The 15,613-nt window shown below is 45.3% G+C and overlaps 1 protein-coding gene across 6 annotated transcripts in view; it reads right to left on the bottom strand.

Annotated features, from left to right (window-relative positions):
• IL15RA (interleukin 15 receptor subunit alpha) overlaps window positions 1-15,613 on the bottom strand; it is a 59,837-nt gene that overhangs the window by 22,949 nt on the left and 21,275 nt on the right. For 5 of the 6 annotated variants that reach the window (XM_087857755.1, XM_087857751.1, XM_087857753.1 and 2 more), the window contains exons 2-3: window positions 6,295-6,489; window positions 2,140-2,232 (exon numbers count right to left, since the gene is read on the bottom strand). In XM_087857755.1, coding sequence (XP_087713881.1) covers window positions 2,140-2,232; window positions 6,295-6,489 — 288 coding nt within the window. The remainder of the gene's footprint in view (window positions 1-2,139; window positions 2,233-6,294; window positions 6,490-15,613) is intronic. The other variant, XM_087857752.1, reaches the window with a different exon arrangement.

Raw genomic sequence — 15,613 nt, 5'->3', positions numbered from 1 at the left:
GTTTATTTTTTACATGTTCGCAGATGATATCTGAAATAAGGGGAAGCCTGCGGTTCAGCCTGACTGAATCTTAGAGAGCGTATTTGAAGAAAGGGTCCTGGTTTTGTGCTGATCTGGGGGAGGGGAGCCCGCCTTGTGTCTAGGCCCTCACCCTCCCTGTCGACCTGGCAAACGGCTGCCCCCAAACTGTGAAGCATGGTGGAAGGTGGAAGAACTTCACTATTCTCTTTCCATGAAAGAGGGGTCTTCCAGTGTGATAAATACCGTACCGAGGGACTGCAGCCCCGGAGCAAAGGAGTGAGCAAAGTGCCTCTGGGACCCCAGCACCGTTGGCTGTGTGGCCACACTGTGTGGGGCTGCTCTCCCAGCCGCTTATGCTGTCAGACGTCCTCCTGCCCCTTCCTCCCCCGTCAGTGCCTCACATGTACTCACACGATCTGGCCTGCCAGCACTCCAGGTGCCCTGCAGACAGAGCTCCCCCAGAGCCTTTCCACCCTAGTGCTCATGGCCATGTCACCCTGCATCGGAGACTACATTCCCACGCCTGAGATTCTGACCGCACGCTTTCATCGTGTGCGACGCATGAAGGCAAGGCTGGGAGAGATCCCTTGATTATTCTCATCAGTTGGTGAACCAGATGTGACTTGGGTCAAAGGGGTTTGGGAATTACCCCAAACTTAAATGTAGCCAGTGCTCAACCGTATCCTTGGTTTGTAGTCAACAGACTACCTAACTAGGAGGAAACCTCCTTCTGGCCTCGCCATCCTCCCTTCAGCATTGGTTCCCAGCTTTGCCTCCCTAAGAATTACCTGGGGGAGCTTCTAGAGCCCTAATTCCCAGACCGCTCCCCAGACTGCCAGAGTCCCAGGGAAGTCCCTGTGCGTGTCCACGGTTAGGAAGCTATGCTCTAGGGAAGGCGTGCCTGAGCAGTGCAGCCAAAGGCAGCAGGATGACTGTGTCTGGGCAGGAAGGGGGGAGGGGGGAAGCCACACTGGATAACAGGACACAAAAAATCAGGAGTTAAGTGTAAATTAAGGCTTTCCTAGGATGTAGGGCACATTGTCCCAAGATATTATCATCCAAGATTCCAAATTTTCTTAACATCAGAACGGTGCTGAGAAAATTGGGATGGAAGATGAACTAAAACCCTGGAAATTCATAATGTTGGCAGCTTTGTCCAATGCTTCTGTACCAGAGCAATCATAGTTGGGACTGTTGGGGGACAGTTCTGCACGGGTCTCTCATGTTTCTGCATGCCTCGTCAGCAGAGGCGCTGACAGCCCTCTCTTGGGACTATCTTTTCAAAGATGCTCATATAGCCTTGGAAGGTGGAGACAGCGCCTCCCTATGGAGCAAAGGGCAGACATGGTCAGCCAGTTATAAAAGACTCCAGTTTCTTGGGGCGCCTGGGTGCCTCAGTTGGTTAAGCGTCGGCTCTTGATTTTGGCTCAGGTCGTGATCTCAGTGTCCTGGGATGGAGCCCATCATTGAGCTCCATGCTGAGCATGGAGTCGGCTTGAGATTCTCTCTCTCCCTCTGCCCCTCCCCCACTCAAGCTCGCCCACACACATGCACACACTCTCTGTCTCTAAAATAAGTAAATCTTGAACTCAGGCTTCCTCTGCTATGAAGCAGCCTGCTGGGTTTGCAGGCTTCTTGTAGGCTCATCCCCGTTGTCCCTGTGGGACACAGAGATGAGGGAATTGAGGCAAACATGCCGCAGGTCCCACTTCCTGATGTGCCATGTAAGTAGAACGTCCTTGGTCTCTGAAGCAGGAATGTCCTGTTTTCCACTGGCACCCATGACGTGTTGACGGGCTAACATGCAAGGCAGGCAAAACCACAGATCCTCCCCAGTTCTGATAAGGAAGTGCATCTACAGCTAATGATCTGGCATATTAAGAGTGGATTTCGAATGATCATTAATTTTGTGCAACTGAAACCTAGCTATCAAGCAACTTTGATTTAAAAGAGAAAATTAAGCTAATATAAGATTTAATTTTGACGTTTAAAGAAAGTATGTTCTGTTGTTTAAGTTGGCCGTGGAACTCCAGCAGTGGTCCAAGAATCTGGGGGACTCACAGGGACCTGAGTGGTCGCAGGGAATGGGAGTCCTTAAAAAGTTTACAACATCCCTACCTTTTCCAGAAAGGGAGGTGCTCTCTGGCTCTGGGGTCACCCCTGCTGGCACTTCTGTGGAGGATGGCCTTAGGTGAGTCAGGGAGGGGTCTCCTAGAGAGAGGATAACCACATGGCATTTATGAGCCTGAGGATGGAACCTGGAGTGCTTCACAACCACATATAAATAAAAAATAATTATATAAATTTAAAATGGAGATATCTGGCTTCCTGGGATAGGTCAGAAGCACAAGAAATAAGCAACAATGTTTCCCAATCTGCAATCCCCATGCAAATGCAAACAGATGGCAAACTCTTTTCCTAGCCTTTCAAAAAGACTGCGCACATATCAAATGTCTTGTTATTTTAGGTTAGAATGAAATCAATGAGATCGACTCCATTTTATAATACTGTCTTTTACATGGAAAAATGAATGATTAGTTGGTAGATTCCGTTGTTTTGTGAGGAGCATTCCAAGCACAGGAGGTTAGGAAAAGTAATGGAGGGAGTTGTTAGTGGTGGAAGGTGAGGAACCTTTGGGCTACATGAAACCTAAAGATCATCCAATCTTTAGCTTCTAAAAGTCTATGATCCCAGGTCTCTCCCCCTTGCTTCCTCTCCCCCCACCCTCCACCAACCGGTTCAGAGCCTACACCTCTTCTCCATCTTGGATTCATTCACTCAAAGGAATTGGCACTTTGAAGAAACGGTCACTTTGCCTGTGCTGGAAAGCCCTTATCTTTGCCCCTGGAATACATGTACCAGTGGGTGCCCAGACGGGACAGAGTAAGAGGTCCACTCTGTGTCTTTGCCACAGTATTATTGCTCATACATGTCGTCACCCAGCTAGCTCATCACTTCAGTGGCACTTAACGCCATGTGGCACTGTGTCCCCAGCTGAGTGATTCCTTTGCAACAAATAGAAGGCTCCTTCCTTGCCCTGTCTCTGATGTCTGCATGGTGTCATGCAGGTGGAGGGGGCAGGTGCATAAAATCAATGAGAAAGTCTGGCTCTTTGAGGAATCTTACAGCAGAGTGAGTTTTCTCTAGAACAGCCCCTTTTGTGCACTTCTCCAGAGAGGACTTGAGAATTTTCACATATATGAGAAAGTATATCGCTTGCAGTTGGACATGTACCAAATATGCAATAAACCATGAGTTATTCTTTATTTTTCTAGCATAAGGGGCTTATTATTCCTGGAAATGGCACTATTGACTTCCACTCCAAGATTGTTGGCCTCTGACATAGTTATCCAGTTGTGGATGGTTCAAAGAAAAAATAGATTGTGACAACCATCCCTCTCATGGGCTCTGGAGTGCTGGCTGGACCCCAGACATGGGAGACCAAGCTAAGGGAGTCTCTGCTCCTTGGGTAGCCCCCATTCTCCTGGGTGGGTAACAGCAAAGCACACTAATAATTTCCCTACAGGTTGTCTTCTAGGGAGAAACTGGGGAAGCTATCTGGGAGGCAAGCATGCTGTGAGCAGACACCCTTTGTAGCCAAATTCTTGGTATCATAATCTTAAAGGCATACCTCAGAGATCATGTAGGTTCAGTTCCAGACCACCACAATAAAGTAAATGTGGCAATAAAGCAAGTCAAATGAATATTTTTGTTTCTCAGTGCATAGAAAACTTCCGTTTGCACTGTACTGTAGACTATGAAGGGGGCTATATAGCATAGTGTCTTAAAAAATCAATATATATACCTGAATTTTAAAAATACTGCTAAAAAATGCTAACCATCATTTGAGCTTTCAGTGAGTCATAATCCTGCTGGTGGGGGGGTCGTCCCTCGATGTCGGTGACTGCGGACTGATCGGGGGTGGTTGCTGAAGATGGGCGTGGCTGTGGCAATTCCATAAAATAAGACACGGATGAAGTCTGCCACAGTGACTGACTTTTCCTTTCATGAATGATTTCTCTGTAGCAGGTGGTGCTGTTTGATAGCATTTTACGCACAGTAGAACTTCTTTCAAAATTAGAGCCAGTCTTTTCAAACCTACCACTGCTTTATCAACTTAGTTCACGTAATATTCTAAATCCTCTGTTGTTAACTTAACCAGGAGTAGATTCCATCTCAAGAAACCACTTTGTTTGCTCTTCCACGAGAAGAAACTCCTCATATGTTCAAGTCTGGTCATGAGATCACAGCAGTTCAGTCCCATCCTCAGGCTCCGCTTCTAATTCTGGGTCTCAGGCTGTTTCCACCCCATCTGCAGTGACTTCCTCCAGTGAAGTCTTGAGCCCCTCAGAGTTATCCATGAGGGCTGGAATCAACTTCTCCAAAACTCCTGTGAGTGTGTGTATTTTGATCTCTTCCCATGGATCATGAAATGTTCTTAATGGCATCTGGAATGGTGAATCCTTTGCAGAAGATTTTTAATTTACGTTGCTCATATCCATCAGAGGAATCACTATCTTTGGCAGCCACAGCCTTATGGGATGTATTTGTGAAATAATAAGACTTGAAAGTTGAAATGACTCCTTGATCCGGGGACTGCAGAATGGATATTGTGACAGCAGGCAGGAAAACAATCTTAATTTCATTTTCATCTCGATCAGAGTTCTTGGGTGACCAGGTGCATTGGCAATGAGCAGTCATATTTTGAAAGGAAACTTCCTGAGTACTAGATCTCAACAGTGAGTTTAAAATATTCAGTAAAACATATTGTAAGCAGATGTGCTGTCGTCCAGGCTTTGTTCTTCCCTTTATAGAGCACAGGTAGAGGACATTAGCATCATTCTTAAGGTTCCTGGGATTTTCAGAATGGTCAGTGAGCATTGGCTTCAACTTAAAGTCATCAGCTGCATTAGCCCCTAACAAGAGAGTCAGCCTGTCCTTTGAAGCTTTGAAGCCAGGCATTGACTTCTCCTCTCCAGCTGGGAGAGTCCTAGAGGACAACTTCTTCCGCACTAAGGCTGTTTTGTCTACGTTGAGAATCTGTTGTTTAGCGTGGCAACTTTCATTAATTATCTTAGCCGGATCTTCTGGATAACTGGCTGCCTCACTTTGCACTCTTATGTTATGGAGACGGCTTCTCTCCTTGAAGCACATGAACCAACCTCTGTTCGCTTCAAGCATTTCTTCTGCAGCTTCTTCACCCTCTCAGCCTTCATGGAATTGAAGAGAGGGCCTGGCTCTGGATGCGGCTTTGGCTTACAGGAGTGTTGTGGCTGGTTTGATCTTCTATTCGGACTCCTAAAACTTCCTACGTATCACCAATAAGTCTCTTTTGCTTACTTACCTTTTTTGTGTTCTCTGGAGTAGCACCTTCAGTTTCCTTCAAGGACTTTTCCTTTGCATTCACCACTTGGCACAAGAGGCCTATTTTTTTGGCCTATCTTGACTTGACATGCTTTTTTCACTAACCTAATCATTCCTAGTTTTGATTTGAAGAGAACGACGTGATTCTTCCTTTCACATGAAGCTTTAGAAGCTATCGTAGGGCTATTAATTAGCCTAATTTCAATATTGTTCTGTCTCAGGGAATAGGGCGGTCCAAGGTGAGGGAGAGAGACAGGGAACAGCCAGCTCGTGGAGCAGTCAGGATACATACACAACACCCATTAAGTTAACCGTCTTACGTGGGTGCAGCTTGTGGTGTCCCAAGAGAATTGCAGTGTGGTAATATCAAAGATCACTGATCCCAGGTCACCATAACAAATATAGGAAAGTTTGAAATGCTGCGAGAATTACTAAAATGTGACACAGAGACACAAAGTGAGCAGATACTGTTGGAAAAATGGCATCAATAGACTCGCTTGAGGCAGGATTGCCACAAACCTTCAATTCATAAAAAACACAATTATGTGTAACGTGCAATAAAGCAAAATGCAACAAAATGAGGGATGGCTGTAGTTAATATTGTCCAGGTTTCACTTTCACTGCTACAACCCACAGTGTTGACATCACGTTCATTTTCTAGATGTGGAACAAAGATTTCCAAGATGGTGAGGCCCTTGCTCAAGGAACCCAAAATTGTGTGGCCCTAAAGCCTGTGTGTTTTCAGCTCCCAGGGGTGTTGTTTAGAGGCCCATTGGTTTATTTAGCCTCAGACCTCAACACAAATGTCTTGTCCCCCAGAGATGGGCTCATTCAGCTTCCCACACTATAGTTAGGCTCTGTAGGGCTTTGGGAAGAGGGATGGAGAGACTTGCAGGGATGGCTACTTACTGATGCACTTGAGATTGGGAATTGTCCAGTGGGCAACGTTGGTGGTCTCATTAAGCACGCATTCAGTCAGACTGGATGTCCCAGCTTTACGCTTGAAGCCAGAGTTACACGTGTACCGCTCCCTGGAGCTCACTTTGTAACTCTTGACCCGGATGTCTGCATGTTCGACCGACGTGGGAGGAGGGCATGTGATGCCTGCAAGGGTACAGATAAGACAGGAGAGATGAACACATTTCAGCTTGTTCAGAAGGTGTTCTCCAGGGCAACTTGGGCGGCACTTCGTGCCTTTACAGCCAGGGTCTGGCTTTCCGAGGGGCCCCTTAGGATACGCCCTAGATTCTAAGCATGTGGAAAATGTTCAGTAAGGGCTCTCATCATTTAGAAGCCTTCCAGCAGCCTTGTCTTAAGTGCTCACCATCCAGCATGGTTAGGGACTGGGGAGTCATCTGTGGAAACCCCTCTCCCTTCCCTTCACTCCCCATCAGTCTCTCACCATCTCTGTCTCTTTGGCCCCATCCAGCTCGGCCTCTGCGTTCTCCTGCCGGAAAGCAGCAGTAGTCTTTGAATTGGTCTCCCTGCCTGTTCTCCATGAAAACTTTAACCCATTTCTGTAATACAGCCAGTCATCTTCAGAAATGCACACTGGATGACTTCACTCCTTTCTGGTTGCCCACTGCTCTTAGAATAAAAACTAAAATCCTCAAGATGTCTTCAAGGTTCTGCTGGACCTTCCCACCCCGCCCTCTGCTGCCCAGCTACTCTTCTCCGTGGCCACACTGGCTTTCGGTGCCCCCAAGCCACTCACCATGAACACTGCTCTCCCCAGCCCATCTCCTGCCATCCTTCCTCACATGAACATGACGTTCTCAGGAGAGCCTTCCCTCCTCTCCCCCTCCCCTCCCCCTCCCCACCCAGTCAGCCGGGTCCCACAGTTCTGCGTTCTCTCCCTGTATAGCCAGCCACTCCCATGGTTGTAAGACAACGAGATGATGGAATGGCTGTGTCTCATCACCTGCACTTTGAGTAGTTGGAGGCGGGGGCCAACACGGGCTTCTCTGAGCCTCGTACAATAGCTGGCAAGGGAAGGTGTTCAAGAAAGAGTTGTTCAGAGAGTGATGCTTAGTATGCATACGCCCTTTACCCCAGCAATTTCACTTCCAAGACTTTACCTTACAGGTACACTGGTACCTTTATGAAGTGAGTATGTACAAAGTTATTGACCGTGATAGCCAGGACCTATAAATTACCTTGTAGTGGTCAGCAGGAGACTAATTTAGTAAATTACAATACAGCTACCCTGCGAAGAAGTACCCCCCAGCTCTTTATAATCGATGAAGAAAGCTCTTTAGGCACCGAAGTGGAAAGATCTCCAAGATACACTGTTAGGTTAGGAAGAAAGGAACAGAACCCTGTGTTTCATATGCTACCATCAGTGAAAAAAGAAGAAGTGGTACCAATACACAATTTTTTGCCTATCCATAAAATCTCTGAAAGAATGCAAGAGACTGTTAATACTGGAGGAGGCCGCTGAGAGATGCCCTGGGAGAGACTTTTTACTGAATGCCTTTTCATATTTTTTTTTTTTTTTTGCCTTTTCACACTTTCTGAGTTTTTAGTGGTGCAAATGTTTTACCTGTTAAAAATGCTTTTGCGGGGCCCCTGGGTGGCTCAGTCGGTGAAACGTCTGCCTCCGGCTCAGGTCATGATCCTGGGGTCCTGGGATCGAGTCCCGCATCAGGCTTCCTGCTCAGCCGGAGTCTGCTTCTCCCTCTGCCTCTCACTTGTGCACTCTCTCTCACTCACACACTCTCTCTCTCAAATAAATAACATCTTTAAAACTTTTTTAATTTTAATTTTATTTTTTTTAAGATTTTATTTATTTATTTGACAGAGAGAGACAGTCAGAGAGAGAGGGAACACAAGCAGGGGGAGTGACAGAGGAAGAAGCAGGCTCATAGCAGGGGAGCCTGATGCGGGGCTCGATCCCAGAACGGCAGGATCACGCCCTGAGCCGAAGGCAGACGCTTAATAACTGAGCCACCCAGGCGCCCCTAAAACTTTTTTTAAATAAAAAATAAATTAAAATGCTTTTGAAAGTTTTTGCAATGCCCTGTTTCTTCAGCCACTTTGTACCTAGATGTTTATTATTCCTTTTCATATATTAATATATGCTGGTGTGAAAATTAAAGTATTTAATAAGGAGTGCCACCTAGATAGCTGCTGGCAATAATTGGGATGGGGGCAGGGCGACCACTGGCCACGGATGAAAGGGCACACTGATGAGGACTGGCAGAATATTAGTTGTGCCTGTATACACTGTTGTAAATATATGAAATACTTCATAATAGAAAGGTAGGGAGTGGGAGATTTTAAAGTACCCTGCCACAGGAACTCAGAAATCTTGGTTGAGCCTAGGGCAGGAGAGGGATAAATCCTGCCTAGTGGGGGTGTTCAGTGCTTTGGTTATAATATGTTGCCGGCTACACTGAATGTGAGAAATGCAGGAGATTCTAGAATTAGGAATTTTTGCCTTTTTCTGAGCAAGTGAAGCCAGCTTGGGGAAAAATTGAAGGCGAGAAGGTTTGCAAGGTCATCTGGGAGGATTCTGGACACCGTTTAGGGAGACAAACGCCCCCCCCAACCGAGTCACTCCCAGCAGACTGTGGACGTGACAAAGTGTGTGCCAAGTGATACCTTTTATCAGAAGAATGTCACCAAAAGAAGGTAAGAGCCAGAGCTAGAATGAGTCAAGCTTTCTCTAACCTGTACAACTGTGTTAAAAATGTCCCCTTCCTTCTAATTAGAAGTTGAAAGATTTGAGCAAGATTTAGACGCCACGATTTTCCTCACTATGAAACCTCCTGGCTAAAAGCAATGTCCTGGGACCTGCCCGGTCATGTACGTTCATTTCATTTTTGTGGCATTTCTACAGATAGGTGCTCAGTAGATCTGCAGGATAAGCCCTAGAGCTGGTCTCATGGCTTGTGGGTATGACACCTGGCCAAGTTCTGTCTCCTCATGTCTGGGTTCTGGAATGCACCAGAAGCAGACAGTTCTAGTCTGAAAGTCTGATGACTGAGCTACCTGCAAGTACGGTAAACAGTCCAAACCCCAAGTGGATGAGGTGAGCTCCGTCACCTACCCACAGTAGACCTTGGTGCTAGGTCTGAGGGGGACAGATTCTGGAAAATGCGACCATCTTCTGCAGCTCTGCATGTCACAGTGAGGATTCAGCTTCTGGAACATGAATCCCCATCCATCCTGGAAAATGTAACATCTCTGATCTTAACCTGGGTGTTCTAATTGGGGCTGGTTTCCTTCTGTATTCTTCAAATAGGCCACGCTTGTCTGATTTACCCAAATAGTATCTGTGTCTGCTTTCCAGCAACCTGAGCCTTCTTTGGGTTGGCCAGGATCTGGGGTCAGCCTTGACTGGCCATGGGCCCCCGAAGGGCAGCTTTCTCCTTCCTTCTAACCTGCTCCCTGTGGGTTGGCCTGTCTCTTCCTAGAAACCCTAGCTTTTGGGACTAGGGCTCTGACCCCCCTGCCCAGGTCCTGCCCATCTTTTCCTCCAGAGAGCAGTCCCTGGATTGCCACACTGCCCAGCCACTGGCTTAGGTTCAGATGTCCAAGAATGACTGTCAGAATCACCAGGACACCTACTGGTGCCTGGACCCCTTATGCCACGTCCCACTGGCTGGGTGAGCCTCTTCAGATATTAGAATCAGAGGAATCCGCCTCCAAAATCAGAATATGGTCAGAACAGTCTACTACAAGGGCATGGCAGCCTGCAGATCGACCAGCCCACAGTTGGGTCAGCTGTCCGATTCTCCCCATCTCCTTCAGGAAGGCCTTCCCTGTGGGCTCTCTTGGCTGAGATTCCAGCATGTCTTCTACCTGTGCCCACCGGAGCTATGACAGCCCCTGGGTCAGGAGAGCCCAGGCCTTACTTTGTTCTTCCTGGTCTCAAGAAGGGAAATGGATTGTTTGATTTTTGTTCTTAATCCAACCATTGACTTTTCTTTTTAAATCCCATCGGCCTTGAATCTCACATTTTGTACAATATAATATACATCTGTGCTGTTCTAATAGTCTCAGTGTTCTCTCTTCATTCACGTGACTATTAGAGCAGACTCGAACATTTTCTTTTCATTTGAGAAAGACGAACACAGTCCAGGTTTCTCTCTGTTGGAGGAAGAAGTTGAACTATGGATCAGGGGAAAGGATGACTAGAATGTACCCTATGGTGTTAGAAGAGAACTGGGGTTGGAGATATCAGTATGTCATCATCTTATGTGTGTTCACGTGTGTGTGCACATATGTCTGTACATGGCAATGTGTTGTGCAAGTGTGCGTGTGCATGTGTGTGCTCTAGCTCCATCCTCTTACGATGCCTAGAAGCAATGACACATTAACAGTGAGCATACTTGGTGCCCAGATCTTGGTCTCCACCAAAAGAAACCGTGGCTACTTAGAGAAAAGGCTGATTCCAGGGCTAGGATGGGGAAAGCATTTTGATTTTTTATTTATTTTATTTCTTTATTTACTTTTAAAGATTTTATTTATTGAGAGAGAGAGCGCGCACACATGGGGAGGGCCAGAGGGAGATGGAGAGAGGGACTCTTAAGCAGGCCTCATGCCCAGTGTGAAGCCTGACACGGGGCTCAATCTCATGGCCCTGAGATCATGACCTGAGCTGAAATCAAGAGTCAGACGTTTAACTGACTGAGCCACCCAGGTGCCTGGCATTTTGATCTTTTAAAAGATCAAAAGATGAGCCTTGAATATATTCTTGTACTAGAAAGTAAGGAAATAGTCAAAGAAAGATGGCGACATTGTCAAAAGGATATAGTGAGAAGGTTGAACTGGCTCTCACTGGCCACATCTGGGACCATTTGAGTATCAAAGGAAATAAAAAGCCTAACAGATTATGGAACAAACTAAAACAATACTCCGTAAGTCTGTCCTAATATAAATAAATAAATGAATAAGTGAGCAGGGGAGAAGAGAAAGCCCTCCTGACAGTGTAAAGCTAACATAGAAGGAATGATGGAGTTAGAGAAGAAACAATGGATGCTAGAATGAATGGATTGAAGTTTGATAAGGAACAGATATTTATATAGGTGGCCGATTGCACAGGGTCAGTTTAGCTAAGCTGGACACACATTCCTTGAATCCCCTTCCCTGCATGGTGCCCAGTGAACCTGTGGTACAATCACTAATCTTGGGACAAATTAATTTCATGTGCCTCCTGATATGATTCACTGAGAAGGACACAACATCACACCTGTGGTATTTCTCCCCCAGATCCATAATCTGAATCTAATCATGAGGAAACACTAGATGAACCTAAATTGAGGGATACTCTGAAAAACAGCCTGTATTAGAGATCAGGAAAGGTAAGGGGGTCGCCTGGGTGGCTCCGTTGGTTGTGTCCGACTCTTTTTTTTTTTTTAAGATTTTATTTATTTATGAGAGAGAGAGAGAGAGTGCAGGGGGAGGAGCAGAGGGAGAGAGACAAGCTAGACTACTCGATAAGCATGGAGCCAGACCTGGGGCTCAATCTCAGGACCTGAGATCATGACCTGGGCTGAAACCAAGAGTCAGACACTTAACTGACTGAGCCACCCAGGCACCCCAAGTGTCTGACTCTTGATTTTGGCTTGGGTCATGATCTCAGGGTTGCAGGATGCAGCCCCATGTCAGACTCCATGCTGGGTGTGGAGCCTGCTTGGGATTTTCTCTCTCCCTCTGCCCTTCCCCTCCCCCACTCATGGGCACATGGGCTCTCTTTCTCAAAGAAAGGAAGGAAGGAAGGAAGGAAGGGAGGAAGGAAGGAAAGGAAGAGAGGAAGGAAGGAAGAAAGGGAGAAGGAAAGAAAAAGAACAAAAGAAAGAAAGAAAGAAAGAAAGAAAGAAAGAAAGGAGAAAAGAAAAGAAAAAAAAGAAAAGAAAGAAGAAGAGAGAGAAAAGGAAAGGCAGAGGAAATATTCTGGACTGAAAGAGGTTAAAGAGACATGGCAAGGAAATGCTACTTGTGGCCCTGGATTAGATCCAGAATTAGGGTGAAAATGGTGAACAAGGGCATTACTGGGACAACAGACAAAATTTGAATGTGGCCTGAGTATTAGATAATACTATTGTGTCAAGGTTAAATTTCCTGATTTTTGATAATCGTTCTGGGGTTATGTGAGAGTGTTGTGTTTTAGGAAGGTATGTTAGAGAATGTAGTCTTTGGAAATATACACTGAATATTTAGGCATAAAGGAGCATAATGTCTCCAACTTACTTTCAAATGCATTAGAGGAAAAAGCACACGTGGAATAAATATACATGGTTAGAGATGGGGGATGATAAAGTACTGGGGCAAAATGTAAACAGTTGGTGAATCTGAGTGAAGGCTATCCAGAGGTCTCTTCTGTTTTTGCAGTTTTACTCTAAGTTTGAGGTTGCATCAGAATAAATAAGTTAAAAAATAAGCAGTATGTAACAAACAAAACCACTTGGTGAATGGCTCTTGGGTCCCTTTCTTTGAGGATTGCTCCTTTTTTTTTTTTTTTTTAAGATTTTATTTATTTATTTGACAGAGAGAGAGAGAGAGGGCGCAAGCAGGGCTGAGCCACCCAGGCGCCTAGGATTGCTCTTGAAGGAAACTCTAAGAGCCTTTGACCGCTCAGGCCAAGATCATAATTTAGTCAGGAAAATGTTCTTGAATTATCTCCCTGCTTATGGTTTTCAGAGTGCCACCTTTCCCTCTTTTCTTGTCCCCTCTTCGCACTGTTTAGAGTTCCTCCTTCCACTTGCAGGGTCTAAAAGTAGTGTTTGCACTCTCTCTGCGTTTGGTGTTTTGACTGCAGCTGTGGCTTGGTGTGTGGGGTCATCGTGGCCATATTTGAGTCCTCGCTCTGCGAAATCAGCTCTGCTCCCCACTGCCTTCGTCTTCATCTCGGGTCCTCTCTGTCAGTGATCCCTAAATCGGAGCGTACAGTAGAACCACCTGGAGGGTTGGTTAAACCCCAGAGGGCTGGGCCCTCCCCACAGAGCTCCTGAGTCAGTAGGTCTGGGGCAGGGCCTGAGAATCTGCATTTCTAACCAGTTCCAGGTGGTGGTGATGCTGTGGGAAGCATGGCCCGTGCCACATAGAGCCCTGCTATATGGCATTCACAGGTGCAGAGCCTCCCAGCATCACATCAAGTTACTTTCCAGTGTGGATTTAAAGCTTTTCTTGAACTTATTAATAACTGCTTATTCATACCTTTCTATGGTATTGATACCATCAATGAAGATTTCTTTTACAGGTTCCTCCTGATGTGTTCTTCTGAATGTTTGGTCTAATAGTTTTTAATTGGACCCAATTCCCCCACCTCCATCTAAAAAACGTACCCACCCACTGTGCACATGTGTGTGTCTGTGTGTGGGCGTGTTTAGCTTGGTAGTACCATGGCTTTAGCTCCATGCTACCAAAATCTTAAATCTGTGCTTTGCTCTATGTTAACATAGATGGGAAAATACTTAGAGATGGAGGGTGTGGTGGAATGGGGAGGAACGGTCATAAAACACTCCACTCTAGAAATATTTAACAGTAGACCAGAGCACATAGTCCCATAAAAATACTAGACTCTGCTCTATGATAAAATGTTCCTTCCTGCCAAGGAAGCCCGGATTGACCGTGGACCTTTGGACCACTCAGGTAATATTACATCATTGGTGACTGGACAGTCTGCATCCAGCCACAAATCAGTGACGCCAGAGGACACGAGAGACAAGAAGTCCCAGAGGGAAAGGCTAGGCAAAGACTGGATTTAGCTGGTAGGAGTGTATTTAACTGGTTTTTCCTTCCGTACCCCTTTCCTTCCTTCTGCCAAGTTTGCTCTTTGATGCTGCCAGCATCATTGTCTTGGGCCTGGAGGAACTTGTCAAGCTCTCAGCCTTGGCCCCTACCATGGGTTATTCTGAAACTTTAGAAGGGACGGAGAATCTAAGAACCCTTACCTCACCCCAAATACCACACATGCAGTTACTTCCAAGACCAGTCCATTTTGGGGCGGATTGCAAAGACATCTTGCATGAAACTGTATTTGTCTTTGTGTACCTGACTATTTCACTTAAGAATATTGTCCTTAGTGCAATCCATATACGCTACAAATGTTACATAATTTCCTTTCTTTTAAAGGCTGAATGATATTCCATTGGTATGTATCTACCATATTTTGATGATCCATCATTCATTTGTTGATGCACACTTGGATTGATGACATGTTTTGGCTGTTGTGAATAAGGCTGCTATGAACATGGATGTATAAACACCTCTCTGAGACCCTACTTTTAAATCGTTTGGGTGTATACCCAAGGTGCAATTGCTGGATCATAGGGTAATTCTATTTTTGACTTTTTGAGGAACTGCTGTACCGTTCTCCACACTGCGCCGGTTTGCCCTCCTGCCGACAATGCACACGGGCTCCTTTTCTCTACATCCTCTTGTTTGTGTGGTTGTTAGTAGTCATCTTAATGGGTATGAGATGTATGTCATTACAGTTTTGATTTGCATCCCCCTAGTGGTTAGAATCTTTTCATGTACTTACTGCCATTTTTATATCTTCTTCGGGGAAATATCGATTCAAGTTCTTTGCCCATTTTTGAATTGGGCTGTTTGTTTTGTTGTTGTTGAGTTTTAGGGGTTTTCTGTACATTCTGAATGTTAATCCCTTATCAGATATAAGATTTGCAGGTATTTCTCTCCCATTCTGTGGCTTGATTTTACTCTCTAGATAGGGTCTTTTGATGCACAAAATTTTTAAATTTTCACGAAGTCCAATTTGTCTATTTTTTCTTGTTTCCTTTGCCTTTGGTGTCATATCCAGGAAATCATTGCAAATCCAGTGTCATGAAGCTTTAGTCCTATGTTTTCTTCTAAGAGTTTTATTTTTTTAGGTCTTGTATTTAGGTCTTTTACCCATTTTGTGTTAATTTTTGTATACAGTATTATGTAAGGTACCAACTTCATTATTTTGCATGTGGATGTCCAGTTTCCCCAGCACTTTGTTAAAAAGACTGTTCTTTCCCAAATGAATGGTCTTGACACCCTTGTCAAAAATCGTTTTCCCATATATGTGATGGTTTATTTCTGGGCTCTCTAGTCTATTTCATTCATTTGTATGTCTGTCTTAATGCCCATACCACACTGTTGTGATTAGTTTTGTAGTAAGTTTTGAAATCAGGGTGTGTGAGCCCTCTAGTTTTGTTTTTCAAGATTGTTTTGGCTATTTGGGATACCTTGAGATTCCATATAAATTTTAGGATGGGTTTTTCTATTTCTGCAA

This window comes from Ursus americanus, chromosome 31, assembly GCF_024610735.1.
Source record: "Ursus americanus isolate L20-20 chromosome 31, mUrsAme1.1.p, whole genome shotgun sequence".
Classification (NCBI taxonomy): domain Eukaryota; kingdom Metazoa; phylum Chordata; class Mammalia; order Carnivora; family Ursidae; genus Ursus; species Ursus americanus.
Note: the sequence above shows the minus strand (reverse complement) of the source record. Positions and strands in the feature narration are given on the sequence as shown.